At 46.6% G+C, this 16864-nt stretch overlaps 1 protein-coding gene across 3 annotated transcripts in view; it reads left to right on the forward strand.

The window, feature by feature from the left end:
* Positions 1–1009: 1009 nt before the first annotated feature.
* XPNPEP1 (X-prolyl aminopeptidase 1) overlaps positions 1010–16864 on the forward strand; it is a 28101-nt gene continuing 12246 nt past the window's right edge. For all 3 annotated transcript variants that reach the window (XM_010177658.1, XM_029087390.1, XM_029087389.1), the window contains exons 1-8: positions 1010–1137; positions 6742–6805; positions 8490–8594; positions 8911–9003; positions 9931–10074; positions 10466–10561; positions 12795–12876; positions 13833–14043. In XM_010177658.1, coding sequence (XP_010175960.1) covers positions 1021–1137; positions 6742–6805; positions 8490–8594; positions 8911–9003; positions 9931–10074; positions 10466–10561; positions 12795–12876; positions 13833–14043 — 912 coding nt within the window. In that variant the 5' untranslated portion in view covers positions 1010–1020. The remainder of the gene's footprint in view (positions 1138–6741; positions 6806–8489; positions 8595–8910; positions 9004–9930; positions 10075–10465; positions 10562–12794; positions 12877–13832; positions 14044–16864) is intronic.

Below are 16864 nucleotides of genomic sequence, written 5' to 3' on the forward strand. Positions count from 1 at the left end.
ACTGTGCATGGTGCTCACAGCAGGCCCCTGCTAATGATGGTTTCTGGGTAGCGAGGAGAGAGGCTGGTGGTCACTGCAGTGCCAAAGATACATCCAGTGCAAAACCACACCAAGGAGGGGTTATTTGCCTGTGCCCTTCTTTTCCCCTCTCATCTGCTGTCTTCCATCCAACCTCTTCCCTACCCCTGCCTGCCTGACACCATCTGAGATCTGCAGAGCATTTGCCAAAGGTCTTTAGAGAAGCTTCCTTTAAGCCTCTCTAGTTGTCCCCTGGCAGTGACTTGTGAGAGCTCAATGGACTGTTCCTCCTGTTACAGTTGTGTTCTTGCTAGGTGAACTAACATGCAACCAGTGAACTCATCCAATGTGTGTCCCTGGGAGCAGATTTCTTTTGTCTGAGTTAATCTGGTCACCAATCCGCTATGAAATCCTGGGCTACAGTGAAACTTCTAAAGATTGTGTTCTTAGCTGGTCCATTTCCAAGTTCCTGACGTGCATGGCTTGCTCTCCCAGCAGCCTGTGCTCCTCTGGCATATAAGCCACAGTATCTCTGCCCACAGAGTGAGAAGACTGGAAGTTTCTCTCTCTACGTGATGGCTGGGGCTACTTCTGATCTATGGGTACTTGGGTCCATCAGCAACACATGCCAGGACCTTTCCTGGGTGTCATAGGGCATGTCTGAGGTGCTCTGGTTCTAGTGCTGTCCACATGCAAGAAGGGTTGACAAGTTTGTTAAGCTTGTGTGTATCACCAGTGGGCATGCCAGTCCTTCACCAGGTGGGGAAGGTCCTCTACAGGATAGTCCAGCTTTGACTCTGTCCTCAACCTGATCCCTTGTTCTCAAGGGATTTGAGTGAAGTGGCAAGACAGGAGAAATTCTGGACTGAAAGAGATGATGTTGTCACAGTTGTCCTCAAGGGGAGTTTCCAGTGGTGATGGCCTCTGGCCTGTGTGTGAGTGGCCCAGGATGGCTGGAGAGCCACTGAAGTTTTGTACTTCGTTTCAGTTGCAGGTAGGAAGATGAGTCCAAAAATGACAACAGAGCTGCTGAAGCAACTGCGACAGGTGATGAAGAGTCCCAAGTATGTCCAGGAGCCTGTCCAGGCCTACATAGTGCCCTCTGGAGATGCTCACCAGGTATGGATGGATGGATTATGGAAGTGATTGGACCTTCCTTCCCTGCAAAAAGTTACAAGCCAGGGATAACTAAAATCATCCTTTAATGGCTTTAATGGTTCTAGCATAAAAGCCTGGGTAACCTGAGAAACCTAATGTTGGAAAAAGTTTCTGGAGTCTATTCAGGAAACTGAGGTTTTTATGTTCTTGTAACAAATCAGTGTGGATGTTACACCAGCAGCTTCTCATTAGATTGTCTCCAGGGAGCTCATGCTGCAAAAAAGGGAGCTTGCCAGAGCACTTGCTGTCCCCATCCTGGCTGTTGGGAAGGATGGATTTACTGGGGGAGGAAGGCATTGTCCAGGCTTTAGTTTCCCCATTAGCACCTCCTGATCCACACATACTCTTAAGGGAGGTGAAGAGGGATTAGTTGCAGAGCTTTCCCTTTGCTAGATCCAGTTGTTGGCTGGAATTTGCTGCCTTATGGTAAAGCCCTTCAGATCCCATGCAGGGGGGCCTTTGGGGATACAGGGAGGGAACAGGCCACAATGACACTTCCCTTTTGATGATGCTCTGCGTCAGCTTGTTCTGTGCACTAAAGACAGGAGGAGAGACTGGGCCCAGGATGGTAACTCGTGGCAGTAACTGTGTTATGTGCTGCTTCCACTGCTAAGATTTTTGTAATCTGTGACATTAGTTTAAAATTGCTGAACTGCCTTTTACCTCCCCTGCCTACTCATACACTAGTTTCACTCTTCTGTTCGTCCTGGTAGGAGACCCCAGAACTGCCAAGGGTTTTTCCCTCCTCAGCCATTTTCAGGAAACAAAAGACCTGAAGCTTTCCTGGCTCACACCCAAAGCTCTCTTTTACCCCAGGGTGCACAAGAGCAAAATGCAACTTAATCGGAACCTTTGCCCTTGGCTTGGCACTGGGGTGAGCTGGGTCCGGACTTGCCTGTGCCCTGGGACCGTATGTGCAGCATCATGTTTCCTCTTAGGGAGATCCAAACTTGGGCAGGTAGAGGGAAGGCGTTTTCTGCAGCTGCTATTGTCTGCTGCATTCATGCCTCGAGCTGCCTCTGTCCATATATAACTCCGGTTTCATTTCACTAGACGTTAAATGCTGTCATGTGAGTTGAAGAATGTGACCCTCAGGACTTCTGGGTTTTTCTGTTGCTTTCTTTTCCTTGACAGAGTGCAGTTAAGCAGAGAACCCCATGTTGCTATTTCCTGCCGGGCGAGTTGGTCAGGTTTCTCTGCAGAGTAAATCTATCTGAATGGAAACGATTACTGAAAGCTGCTGATTCTGGCGCCTGCTGACTGGCTAGTGCAGGATTTTGTCTGTGAGGTTTGGGAATTGATGCAGTTTTAGGCATTGGCGGAAACCTGGTGATCCCAGAACAGCCTTACTGATTCCAGGTAAATTGCGATGAGCTGAGATTTGCAGCTTCTTCTCGTTCCAAGCAAGGGTTTGTTTCCTGTAGGCAAATCAGAACTTTACAGGCCTGCAGTCAGATTTTGCTCTTGGGCAGCTCCCTCCGTGACTCAGAAGACTGCGGTTTAATGATACCCAAGCTTTTGGTGGCTTGAGCCATTTCCTCCCCACAGCCCAAGCTACTTATTAGTGTCCTTGCCTGTCTCAGCTGTTCCTGAGGCTGTCCTGGGATCCACATCAGAGAACTTGTCAACAAAGAGGACTTTCCCTCCTGTGGTGTTGACACAGGGTTTAAATTGGGGGAAACTTTATTCACTTCCAGGTTGTGAAGGACCCCCTGGATTGGACTGATGCTGATACACCCCAATGCTGCAACTTGCTGACTAATTTATCTTTGTAACACTGGGAATGTTTGAGCTCTGAGCTTTGTGATGCTTTTAATACTGGTTTTCCTGCCAAGGCTAGAAGGCTTAGGTTATAATACTGCCAGGAGGCTTGCCACCAGTTGTGTTCTTTGCTTGCCATGTTTAGTTGTGTAAGGAGCTCAAAGACTTGCAGAGCTTCTCAAACACAGCTGTCTCTGACTCTGGCTTAACCAAGGCTGCTAATACCTTGGATTTGTGGCTCTTGCAGCCAGCCTTGAATGTTGGCTGCTTAGAATTTTGAAACTTTTGGTGCTGGTGATAAGAAGTCAAAAGAAACAGACTGTTCCCTTGAGAACCTGGGTGGTCCAAAGGCTGGTGAGAAAGGAGGGCAGTCCCAGCCAAAAGTGGGCTGAAGTCCATACAAAAAGCCCTGTTTCCTTTCACGAGTGGCTGGAGTTGTCAAAGGATCATGAAGAGGTTAAAGGCCATGCTTTTGGGAATGAGGCACCTGAGTCCCTAGTGGTTTGGTTAAAAATGCCTGTCTGAGTTTTTGGGGTGTTGCAGTGCTAAATGCAGGGTCCATTTTTATATGGAGTCACCCAGTTTACATTGAATCTCTGAGTTTGTCCATATGAGAATATTCAGAGATTGGAGGAGCTTTCTTCTTAATGGGAGGGAATGGTGTTTGGAGTAGAGCTTGGGTTTGGAGCCAGTCACAGCTTAAACTGGGGCTGGCTTCCACCCCCAGGCCTTGACTCAGTGAAAACAAATTTAGTCAGATCTGGCTGGTCTTCCACATCAAGGAAGCACCTGCCCAGCTCACGGCCCCATGTTTGGGTTGGCGGAGATGCCGTCTTCTGCTCAGGGCTCACTCCTCTGACACACGCTTGTTCTGAGCTGAGGAATCAGCAGAGTTATAAAGCAAGAGACAGCTTGTGCACAGGTTGCACTGACCTGCTCCAGATCTTACCAATGCAGTTAGGTTTTTGGCAGTGAATGCCGACCTCCCTCCAAGCCCACAGCATTGTTTGTTCTTTAATGGCATCAGTGTCATGGCTCTAAGGGCAGCGAGCTGCACTTTTTATTGCTGGTATTGGTTGACATTAGGTAACTTGTTAATGGCCCAGCCTTGCAGGCTCTGATGATAAGCACCACTGATTTTTTTGGGGTTCTTCCTGGCTTAGCTGAGGGTTTCTGTGATGCAGCCCCTAGTAAAGTACTGACAGGTGTGGTGGAAAGCAGAGCTGAAAGGCCTGAGGAGGGCTGGGTTGAAGGCCACGGGAGGTGCAAGACAAGCCCCGGGGAAATACCTTGTTCTGACTGTGCTGTGGCCTGTATTTGTGTGGCGTACGCAGGTGTTCCCCTTGTAATTTTAGCTCGTGCAAAACATGGGCTCATCCTTGCACAGTGGGGGTTGCTGCATGGAACAGAACAGGTGGGCGTGCAAGAATTCAGACTGACAGATGAATGAACCATCTTCCCTTCCAGATCCCTCGTGGTCCCTTTTAAAGCCCATCTGCCTCATTGTAAACACTTAAAACATTCCCTGGATTTGTCTGTGAATGGGACAGCATGTTGTTAGTTTAGGTCAGCTTTTACCAGATCCAAAACCAATAGACTTTTTCTCCTTTTATTTTTTTTTTTTTAATATTTTTAATCCATTTCACTATTCTGTGCTGTTAATGCAGCTAGCTCAGTGTTAGCCCTTCCTATGAACGTGACATTGCTTGTCTGCACAAGCAAACTAGCTTGTAGTCTGTGCTGCATTGGTCAGGAGAAAGGGAAGAGGAGTTGCTGGTCTGATTTGAGATGTGCTTAGTGATATGATCAACAATGGGAAATTTCCAGCATCCCCTTTAGGCATTGGACCCTGGGAGATGGTGTCCCAGCTTTGAGATGAAATGTAAAGGAAAGGAGGAGTTGTAGCAATTAACAGGCTGAATAGTTGTTAGGAAATGCTGAAATGGGGAATCCTCCTCAGGTCTGGCATCGCTCTGCCTTCCTCTTCTGTCCTGCTGAGACAGGCAGCTGGGGAGATGGGTGCTCGATTCTGTTCCCAGAATGACTTTGTCCCCTCTATCTGCTGATGCCTCTGTGGTTATTCTAAAGGGGATTAGTGGTGATGGTGATGCTGTGGTGGGCCGAGGCAGGTCCACCCTGTCAACTAGAGGTGTGTAGAGGGCAGTCAGCCCTTCCTGAGGTGGGTATCCTGACCCCTCTCCTCCCCACAGCTGCTGAGTGTCTGTCTCAGCCCTGTGGGGCTGGACAGGAAGAGGCACAGGGAGCTGGACTGGCTCGGAGCTGAGGGCACCCGTGGTCTCAATACGTACCCCATTTCTGCCAACTTTCATTACTGGTTTGATAAAACAGAGGATTTCTTGGGAGCATATCCCAGGGATCTTCCCTGGCAACCAGGAGCAAAAGCTACTCAGCCAGGTCCTCTTTTGGGCCGTGGGTTTTGCTGTCCCAAGATTCAGTTTCAAAATGTTAGTGTTGAATGGTTGGTAGCTGCTGCCTAGGACATCTCACACGAGGGGAGATCATAGCTGTTCCGGAGGATTCTTGATCGTGGGGTGATTGGGAGCAGAAATAAATTGTTGGTCCCAGGTGCTGCATTTTGTGCTTCACTCCTGTACTTTGAACCTTCTGTCTTCTTTAGGGCCATGAAGAGTAACAGGTTTGAAGGGAGAATTTTTCTAACAATCAGTTGTTTTAAAAATAGTCCTGGCCAGAGACAGGGAAGTGCAGTATCTATCACAGTAGAAACTAAAACCACCTGAGAACTGGGCTGTGATTTCTTTACTCAGTCCCCGAAGTGTCTCTCTTGCCACAGCACAGCTGGAAGCAGAGAGACTTTATGGGCAAAGGAACAGACTTTGGTTTCAGACCGTTTGTAAGGTACAAATCCAGGGGTTTTGCAGCTCAAACATCAGTGCTGTCAGCCTGGATTAAAATGATTTGCTGAGTTGTGCTGGTTAATTACCAGGCCTGCTCAGCAGTTCTGACCTCCGAACTTGCCAGAATGAGATCCCATAAAGATGGTGTGTGGGCCATTTCGAGGTACAGTTATTCTTTTAATTTTGTCAGTTCCTGTGGATGATGACTATCTGTGTGTTCTCAAGACTCTTCTGTGATGCTGCCAACAGATGTGTCCACCAACACAGGTTGTGATGGGTTTGGGATGAGGATGGACTAGTAGTCTTTGATTTCCTCTCATCCTCCAAACTAGAGTCTGGTGGTTTCTGGTGTAAGGCAAGGAAGAAATGAGAGGATCAGCATGGTCACCCCTATGAAAGGGTCCTAAGGGTTAAAGTTTTGACAGTTTTACCACCTTGATGATTTTTCTTTCAATTTCATTGTTGTGGAAAAGAAAGACTTAAAGGAATTTTTAAATCCAGTGAGGGGACTTCACTGGAGATAGTGAATTTTACAGATTTGACGTGCTGATTGCTGTGGTCTGCAAGATCAAGGGGTGGTTCTGGTTTCTTTTCCTTTCATATTGCAGCTTCAAAGACAGCATTTGTTTGTTGCCCAAAGGGGAGGCTGAGTGTGAAATAAACATCTGCAAACTCTGAAGCACTCAGTGTTTACAGACATTTGTGGGAGAAATGTTCTGCAGCTTAAAAAAACCCAACGGTTGGACATAAATACAATATAATCACAGATGATTAAATGTTCCAGCGGAGTAGAGCCCGGGATTTTTTAACTCATTTCTTTCTGTCTGTGGCGTCCTTTAGGAGAAAAAGTTTATCAGAGTATTTGTCATCAGCTGATTTTTTTTTTCCCCTGCTGCTATAAATAATTGCTGCCTCTTTTGTTTTCTAGAGCGAGTACATTGCACCCTGTGATTGCAGACGGGCGTTCATCTCTGGATTTGATGGCTCTGCAGGTACCTTTCCAGAACTTGAGTTCTTGATAATGTACATAATTCCCCCATAAAGAAATAATCTCATTCACAGCATAGAAGCAGGATGGAAAAGGAAACCTATCCAGCTTCTTTGAACTGTTTTCTTCCCATTCCAGCATTTGCAGAATTATGTCTTGGCTACCCGCTGGAATTATGTAATATCAGCGCAATAACAAGTTTTCAGAAAATGTTTGACCCCTGAATGAACCTCTCATAAAATAAAATCCTGTTAACTCTTTAATGTGGTGCTTGTAACCTTCAGTCATTTCTTTTGATATGCAGCCAGTACGAGCAGATTTTTACACTGCCCATTTGGACTGGGTGAATAGTGGGTGGACTTTAGCTAGCCTTTCTGTTTGAACAGAGCCTGGGCCAGAAACACTGCGTTTGGAAACTGAGCGCTGTGGAAAAGTTTGCTTATCTTGCTGAGACAGGATGTTTTCTTGGCTGTAGGACAGGTCTGTGTTTCAAGAGACCTAGTTTTTACCCTAGCTGTATCCTAAGCTCTGCAACTTACTCTGCTGTGTGATTGTTGAAAGTCACGTTAGCCTATTAAGGTCTTTCTCCACCCCTAATTGTAAATTGGTTTAATAAATACTGCTACCTGTGTGTTTGGAGGGTCCATTCATCTGTTCCTATGAACCACTCTGGGACTTCGTGTGGAGGGTGATAAATCCAGGGCTGCTGGATTAGCATGAATAGCATGATTCCTGTATTAATTTCACGCCTTCTGCATGGCCTCTTCATAACCTTCCTCTCTATTTTGAGCCTGTGTTATATACTTTGAAGGTCTGTGTTCCCAGCCTAGCACTTGGTGAGTCAGTGAGGTTTCACACAGGCTGAGGCAGCTTAAAATGGGGCTTGTGTTGGGGGAGTGTGATAGAAGACAATGAATGCATATTTGGAAACTCTGCTCTGCTAATCTGGGCTTTGGTTTCTGGTGACAGAGAGTATGGTCAAGATGCAGAGACTCAAAAGACTTGGATTCAGTTTCTGTTTGTGCCTTTTTTTTTTATTGCCAAGGGCAAGGTAGCTACAGTGCCTTGCTGAGATGTCACTGCCCCTCAGCTGTCTGCTTGCATCCCTCCATCTGGAGTCAGTGGAATGGGATAGACACTGAAACCAGCAGAAATTTATGTTCATATTTCCTGTTCAGCCATCTCTGCTAGAGCTGTAGCATTTGGGAAAGGGGTGCAGCTGACAGCTGGGAGGGATACCCACGTCTGCTCGCTTAGTAACAGCTGTTTCTTCTGGATGGCCAGAGCCCAGGCTTCCTCCCCATACAAAGATGGGATGGAGTCTGGGGATGTACCATGTGTGTTACTGTGACAGCAGCCAAGTGAAGACCACAGTCTCTGTTACAGAAGGTTTGGAGAGCCCCATTTACCCAGTTACACCGACTGGCTGAGATATGCTTAAGTTGAATTCATCTGGGGCAATTCATTAAGGTGCATCCTTGTGCGTATTATCTCTGATAGGATTTGTAAGGTTGTAGCACAGGGGAAACAGTGAATATCTCCACTGAAAATGGACTAACTTTTGAACAGTGAGCAGAGCTGCCTTTTGGGGAATTGGGGTGCATTTCAAACACTCCTCCTGCTGTCTGTGTCTCTGCATGGTGGCTACCCACCTCTAAATCACCACATCTTTCTGCCTTCCTGCCTAGGTACTGCCATAGTCACTGAACAGCACGCAGCCATGTGGACAGATGGGCGCTATTTCCTGCAAGCTGCACATCAAATGGATAACAACTGGACACTCATGAAAATGGGTAAGGAGGAGGCTGGGATACTGCTCCACTGATAAACTGAGAACAATCACAGACTATCTGGTCACTTTGCACATGTTACAGCTTGGGCTGTAGGGATACTGCATCATGCAAGGGCTTAGGCACATCTTGGAAACACTGCTGCTCCTGCTTCAGTGTCCTGTGACTTCTTTAGTAGATGTATCTGATGTAGATGTAGACATCCATTAGCAGATGTATCTGATGCGTTAGCTGGGACATTTTGGGTACTGTGAGAATACTTCAGTATGACTTCTTCTTTGAACCTCTTTTTTCCTTTTTTTTTTTCAAATCCATGGAGGTCTGAAAGATACACCGACTCAGGAGGATTGGCTAGTTAGTGTCCTCCCAGAAGGCTCGAAGGTGGGAGTGGACCCTTTCATTATTCCAGCTGGTTAGTTTTATTTTATGACTCTGGGTTGGGCAACTAAAATTTGCCTCCTTGCTTCTCTGGCTAAGCTGTTGTGTGGTGATATGCAGCTAACCATATTTCAGCCCAGGTGGGGTGGTGGGTTAAACTGTTAATGCAAAACAGGTTGAAATTTGGTTTTAAGCATGTGTCACAAGAGCTCCACAGCAGTGCATTTGACTCACAGAACACAAGGGATGAGAAATACTCTCTGACCTTACCTGAAAAGCAGAGTCCGAATCCACCTCCTTTTGTTTGTGCTGTGGCTTGTCACAGGCACTTCAGTACAAAGTTGCTGAATGCCTTGGCCAGCATATGAGCCAGGACACCCAGGCAAAACTTATGCTGCTACTCCTGCTTGGTGGTCCTGGCATCTCTGCAGCTTTCCCTGGAGGAAGCACAGTCCTGGAGAGGGTACCGTTTATAATGGATGAACGAGTATCCATCTACTTGTGCTTCAGAACATGGGGCCCAAGCCAAAAGTCACTAGAGGCCAAGGGAGACATTTCCATGATTCAGATGTGCTAAATGTTGGTCTCATGGCTGTGTGGAAGCCCCTCTCATCTATCTTAGATCTAGCATGATTCTGCACTGGGGTAGGGGACATCCTTATGGCAGCCTTTAGAGTAGCTTCTTCCAGTGACTTCTGTCTCTCAGCTGGAGCAGTTCTTCAGCTAAAGCATAAAGCTCCAGGGCTGCAAGGTTCTGTACCTGCTGCTGGCTGCAGTGGCTGTGTTTGTGGAGCTATAACTGCAATGGCTTTTGCTTTGTTTTTTAAGGGCATGGGAAGAAGGAGTAGCTGGAAGGAAAGGAGGTGACTCAGATTCTTGAGTTTGACGCCTGTGAACGGGGCTGTTGTTCAGCTAGTGTGTGTTCTTTAAAACCATCACTCTTGACTCTTCTATTTGGTAGATCAGTGGAAGAGGATGTCCAAAGCCTTGAGAAATGCTGGCCACGACCTTGTGCCTGTCAAAGAAAACCTGATTGATACAATCTGGACAGACTGTCCTCAGCGCCCCTGCAAGCCTCTCATCACGCTTGACCTGAGTTACACAGGTGAGAAGCTTAACTCCCAATAGACAGGGACTGTTTCTATTGCTCTATCCCCCTTTGCTTTCCTCTTATAAAGCAGTGAGAAAAACACTACTGCAGTGCTATATGACCCACTGTGAATAGGTCAAGGAGGTGACCGGACCTCAGCTAGTGACCCCTTTGTGTTCAAAACTTCAAATAACCATTTGCTAGAGGCCAGATAACTTCAAAACAAATCTATGGATGTCTGGAGGGCAGCTTGTGTGAGAGATCGTATCAGTTATTGGAAAAGAGAGAGGAGCCCAAGCCAAACAGTGTGTTTTGTGGACCTCCAAAATCCAGTGCGTTGGTCTGTGTTTACATCATCATCCCCAGTAAGGCTGGTGACTGTAGCTTTTCATATTATGTTTTGCAGGGGTCAGCTGGAGGGACAAAATTGTGGCCCTTCGTGCAAAAATGGCTGAGAGGAAAGTCCTGTGGTTTGTGGTAACGGCCTTGGATGAAGTAGCATGTAAGTCTGCATTTGCCTTCTCAGTTCTTCCTACAAAATAAATGTCCTTCCTGCCTTGGAAAGGAAGAACCCTGCCAGGGTGAGAGGCACCTATGACAGCCATATGTTTGTTAGAGGTCAATTAACTTGTATCAAGTGCAGTGGTGATAACAGGTCACAGTGAGCCTGTATTTCTAGAGTGCCTTATTACACCACTGCAGCTCCTGAGTGCATTTTTGGTCCAGGATACACAGCAAATCACCACCTTTGAAAAACAGCCCAGGCAAAGGGAATGAAAAGTTATATATAAAGCCTGAGGCGGTTTGAAGCGGGGGGGTGGTGGGGAAAGACCTTTGAGATTTTCTGGCTGTAAAATATCCTGATGCTGCCTCACCCTATGGGAAGATGGAGAATGTTTTCTGCTGTGGAGGCTGGGCTATAAACAAAGCAATGCAACATGTGGCTTTGTATACACAAGGCAAGGGTGGGGTACATGGTGTTCACAGTAATCTTCCTAATTGTCATGACTTTTTAAGTCGGTCTCTACCTCTCCAGTGTTTGGCAAATGCTTTGATTAAAACAAGTAAGTCAGGACTCAGCTTGTATTTCCAGATCATTTTAACCTGGGGTCCCACTAAAAGGTCCCCTCTGTGTTTGGGGCCCCAAGATGAGTAGGTCTCCACACCTGGCTCCCAGCCCAGTGTATAGGAAGGGAGAATGGCCAGAAACAGCACTGGTTCCCCTGGCACTGTTGTTACTGGTTCTGTGTATCCTTTGTGCAGAAATCACCAGCATGCAGACTGGTGCAGTGCAGACATAGCCTTGGCAGGGTGTGGGTGTTGCTACTGCGTGTGCCCCGTGTCTGATCCAAAAAGGTAGAAGTGAAGGTGGTGTGTGCCTGGCTCCAGCACTGCCAGCACAACGTCTCTGGTGCTGGCAGAAGCCAGCTTGTGAGGTCTGTGGGCTCTCCTAGATATGGGACACTGAGCAAAGAGCTTGTTTCATGAAAGAAGTGCTTCTGAGAGTGGAGAATATGACTCCTCCCTTGGGAGGCCTGCGTGAGCAGAGATTGTGTGTCTCACCTTTTCAGGCGCATCTCCAATTAAATTAATGATAAATTGGTGCCCTGAGGTGGTTTCAGATTAAATGTCTCTAGCAAAGCCAAGCTTGGTTATGAATCAAGGGTTTTAAGATGGACCAGAGGAGGTCATGAGAGAAGCTTATTGCCAGGTGCCTGGCTGATTTCCTATCCTAAAGGGGGAAGAGGGAGAAGTTGTCTTTAATCTTACCTAATTTAATTCACTGTATTAAGCTCCAGACAAGTTTCCAGGGGACAGACGAGAGCCACAGAGGAGGCTGTTGCCTCCTTTCTGCTTTGGGAGTCAGCTGAGCGAGGAGGTTTGTACCCATGCAGTAAAGAGGTGTTTGTGGCTCTTTCCTTCTTTCAAGGACCTGCTCCTTCCCTGGGGAGAAGCAAACTCTATTTTTACTTTTGTGGCAGAATTTGCACAGTTTGATGAATACAGTGCCGGGTTGTGATTTAGGACATGTTGGTTCTTTTCCCAGCTGTCCTGCTGGCTGGCCTTATTGCCTTGAGTAACTAATTTCAGCTAATTGGGTATCCTGGGGTTTTTATTTGACCCTAAAATCAGGAGTTTGGAGATGTTGAACATCTACTTCCCCTCTTGACTTTGTGTGGAGTTGTGCAGGATAAAATCTTTGTGAAAAAAACCCAAGACTATGTGGTCTGAATCTGAGATGTTGGAGGCACCCAAATGAGAGCCCTTTTTGGAGTATTTTAGTCTTGCCTATTGTGTCTCCCTCTTCCCTCAAGTATCAAAAGAAGGATTGGAATGCAGTGATAACTTGTAACTTTGAAGTCTCCTGGCTGTTGAGAAGTGAGCTTTTATTACTTTGCACAGACCAGAAAGGGCAAACGCTACTTTTTTTTACATTTGTCCTTGTCTTTTTTGCCTGTACCTGCTTTCTTCCAAGCCAGCCCTCCTTTAGAAGTAAACCCCGATTTCCTTGCTCAGTGGGAGTGTTTACACTGCAGTTTTGGTGCCATCTCCTGGTATAAGCTGAGGGTTGCTGGAAAAGCAGCGGGACGTGACAGCTGGGTGGGAGCTGGACCCACGGCCCGCACCCGTGACGACTCGTTGCTTGTCTGTGTTTTGCTGAGGTTATTTTTGGCTTTCTCTAATGTTGCAAAAGATGAACCAGGACTGTGATTCTTGGCGTTCTTATTTTCCAGGGCTTTTCAACCTCCGAGGCTCTGATGTTGAGTACAATCCTGTGTTTTTTGCATACGCCGTCATAGGAATGAACACAATCAGGTGCTTGTATTCCCCTCTTCTGTCCCTCAAGATGCATTTTTCTGTGGGAGAGCTGTTCTAGCAAAGCATTTGTCTTCTCAAAACGCCTACGCTCTGGCGCTCTAATGTCCTTTCTGAGCACTTTTGTCTTCTCTTTTAATTACTTTCCTCCTCTGATCAGAGCTAGAGAGGAAACCAAGACCTCTGCTGTGCTCCTCAGCACCTCGGCTGACTTGCTGGGTGACCTTGGGCATGATGGCTGACCCCTCTGTCTGTCACCCGGAGATAATGCAGAGGGCCCTTGGAGCCCTGGGTGAAATGTGGGTGAGAGCCAACACTGGCCTGGACATTGGAAAACTTTTCTCTAATGTCATTAATGAGTCACTTCAAAACTGCAGGAACTGTATAGAAAAGTTTCAGGGCCAGCTTATGACAGAAGGCTTCTTTCCTGTGACTGCCCCGTATAAAGAGCCTCAGCAAGCACATGTCTTTTAGAGGCACCTCCAAACTGCTAGCTAGATAAATCTGAGGTAAAACCTGTCTGGGTGAGTACAGGTTGTATGTAAAGGTTGAAATGAACTTTTCAGTTCAGTGAAAGTGAGAACAGTGGGGCACACAGAAGGACAGTAGCTTTTCCATTTACAGATGTTGCCCTTAAAAATTAGAGAATGACCATGATTTGCCTCTGTTACTCTCTCCTGCTTGTAGCACAGTGATGGGATGCAGCCATTTTTAATGTGTCATACAAACAAAAATGCTATCAGCTCCTTTGCTCTCAGCAGGGTGCTACATCTTAATTGCAGGATTTAAGCTGTGTGAAAGCCAGTGGTTAAAACAATATAGGACAAAGTATAGCGCATAATTAACTAACTCCTTTCTCCCTGAAATGTCACCAGAATGGTTTCTCTTCCCCTCCTTTCCTCTAGCCACTGTCACATGTGGTCCAACCTATCTGCTCTGTCTGGTTTGTTTCTCAGGCTCTTCATCGATGGTGACCGGATGATGGACCCAGCTGTGAGGGAGCACTTACAGCTCGACTCCACCCTGGAGCCTGAGTTTAAAATCCAGGTGATGCCCTATGGATCTATCCTGTCGGAGCTGCAGGCGGTTGGTGCAGGCCTCTCACCCAAGGAGAAAGTGTGGCTCAGTGACAAAGCCAGCTATGCTCTGACTGAGGCCATTCCCAAGGTTAGTGGTCCTTGCAAGGGAAAATAACTTTTCTCCTCTCTGCTCAGTGTGGTCAGGAACGGTGTTAATGAGAGCAGCTGGCTGCTTCCCTTCTGCAAAGCATGATGCAGGCTGGAGCTTGTGCAGAAGGGATCCAGCCATGCTGAAGTACTGAGGGATTGTTAATCCTGGGGTTGCTCTCGCTGGAGCTGCCCTTCCAACTCGCTAAGCCGATTTACCCAAAGAATTGTCAGCTTAAGATAAGACAAGTACAGTGAGAGAGGGGAGGGAGAGAGGGAGCAGGGTGAACTTGGGTCATTCTGCCCATGGCTAGAGCATCAGCCTTACGTGGGCCAGCAGTAAGAGCTGGAAACTTGCAGGAACTGAAGCAGGGAAGTTGAGCAGGACTTTCAGGAGGGGGAACTGGGCTTGATCTGACTGTCTGAAGCTGGTTCCCCTTATTTGTTTCAGTGGCTTGAGAATATCAGGCAATAAGTGATGTGTTGTACCGAAGACAGGAGGGACAGGGCAACAGAGTTGTTGCAGCAGAGAACCTTGTGAGGAAACAGATAACCTGCAGACACTGGTTGTCCCTGCAGTGAGTGCATCTGCTGAGGGACAGTTGTAGCATCAGAATAATTTCTGTACAGCTGTACTTGCTATATCTTACCTGCTTACTTGAACTTGGCTGGCTGGGAGTCCTGCAGTTCTGATAGTCATGAGAGGAGATACCTGGGGAAGAGCACAGCAGCAGCTATGGACAAATAAGCTGGTTTCCATGCATCTTGTGTACATCTCATGTTTACTAGAGATCACATTCTCTGGAATGCCATCCAGTTTGCAGACATGTCTAGTACTGAACAGATACTCTGAGTAAATATGGCCGGGAGTCAGGGACCAATGAGTATTTTTCCAGATGTTGCCTTGGAAGAGCAGACATGCTGAACAGAATCTGTGCTTGTGCTGGGTTGCTAAACAGTCCAGGCTTCCTGCCTGAGAATTGCAGGGCTCAGATGAAGGAGTTGCTGAAGGAAGAACTGAATTGTGAAAAGTGTTTGGCTGCAAGTCTGCATTTGCCCACCACCAGGTTTCTGCATCCACCGGGCAGGCAGATATCTCCTACCTGTTTCAGGTACTGCATGGTAGTGCTGCAGGTGTGCATGTGGTACAGCCATCCTTGTGACAACAGAGCTAACTCATGGGGCCTGAAGACTTTTTCTGTATGCAGGAATTTTAAGAGTGGTCTCAGATTTGTGTCTTCCAAAGACAAAATCCCATGAGCAGGGTCTGTTTGTGTATCCTCAGGCTGCCACAGTTCGATACCAGCACAAATCTCTGCTTAAACTCTCCAGATGTCATGGCCAAAATAGCAGGAACCACACATTAGTTATCCTCCAGTGATGACATTCACTTACTTTAATATCTTCATTGCTCTTGGTGCATCAGGACAGATGGTAAAACCAAGCAAGTCTGGGAAGTTTTGTTGTTGTCAACATATCCCTTTAATACAGGATGTGGTGCTCTGCCTTTGCACTGACTTGAGGGAAATGTGCGGTTTGCCTTGTGTGCTTTTTTGTTTTGTTTTAAAAACCATCAGGACATGTACATGAGCAAGACAGTTTTTTGCCCCTGCTCAGGGTTAAATCTTCTAAGACCGTCAATCCATTTCTAGGTGCAAATGGCCTCTTAATACAGAATACTGACATTTTGCCCGCTCTCTTTTGTCCAGGGTAGCAGAAAGCATAAAGTCTATGGAGCATTCAGGATAAATTGTTGTTGCTCTTTTGTCTTCAGAGTAGAATGCCCCTTGCTGTAGTTGGAGTCAATGGACTAACCCCAGTTTGGGTAAGTTGCTGTACACAGGGCATCCATATGGAGAAGTCCAGCAGGTCTGACCTAGATTAAGGAATGTAATGAGTTGTAGTGACATTATTTACCCCATTAGCACTGGAAGTTTTGGCTGATACTGAGTCACTACAGTGCTACATGCCCTCTGTATGCAATGGGAGAGTCCCTGCCTCAAGGAGCTCTGTGCAATAGAAAGCAGGAGAGAAAGGACCGAAATGTCTTGATTACAAACCATTTTGTCACTGAAAGAGTCTGAAAGGAGAGTCACTGAAAGAGCCAAAGGTTTCCCAGTTCCTCATGCTGGGCATTTTTCTCCTGCTCTACACCACTTTACACCAGCTGAGCAACTGGCCTGGGGTGCTGTAAAGAACCCCAGGGCTGGAAGTCCATCTACTGCCTGTCTCCATCAAAGCCAGATATTGACGCTGGCAAAAGTCCAGTCCATTATTAAACACAGATCTGCAAACCCTTTATAGATTTGCCTACAGCTGCATGTAAATATGCTTTTCACAGAAGATTAATAGAACCTACCAGTATCTGTAAAAGGCAAGCCAATCTAAGAATCTGACCATTGAGAAGTGTTGTCCTGACTCTGATAAAAGAGCTTACCTGACTTTCTTGTGGCTTCTTCAGTACTTTAGTTTCTGCATAATGTAGTGTAGTTGTCTTGCTATTTTTAAGAATTTGGAAACTATAAACCTGTAGGATTTGTGTGAAACTGGTCTTTGCTGAGGGTCTGCCAGGCCTTTCCCATGAATTTGAGTGGTGTTTATTTGTATGATGGTACATTGAGAATAGGAAACCAGCATGGTACTTGGGCTGTGCTTTGTGTAGGTGCTTATCCTGTCTCCTGATATATGATGAACAGAGCAGAGAACTGTGGGGCAAAAGGCTTCCTTTTTATTCCTTCTTCTGATGCCAAGTGTGATGAGGCTTGGGCAAGTCACCTCAGCTGATGAATTTCTGAAGACATGCTCAGAACCAGCCAAGCATT

This window comes from Antrostomus carolinensis, unplaced genomic scaffold (genome assembly GCF_000700745.2).
Source record: "Antrostomus carolinensis isolate BGI_N321 unplaced genomic scaffold, ASM70074v2 scaffold2381, whole genome shotgun sequence".
In the NCBI taxonomy this organism is placed as follows: Eukaryota; Metazoa; Chordata; class Aves; order Caprimulgiformes; family Caprimulgidae; genus Antrostomus; species Antrostomus carolinensis.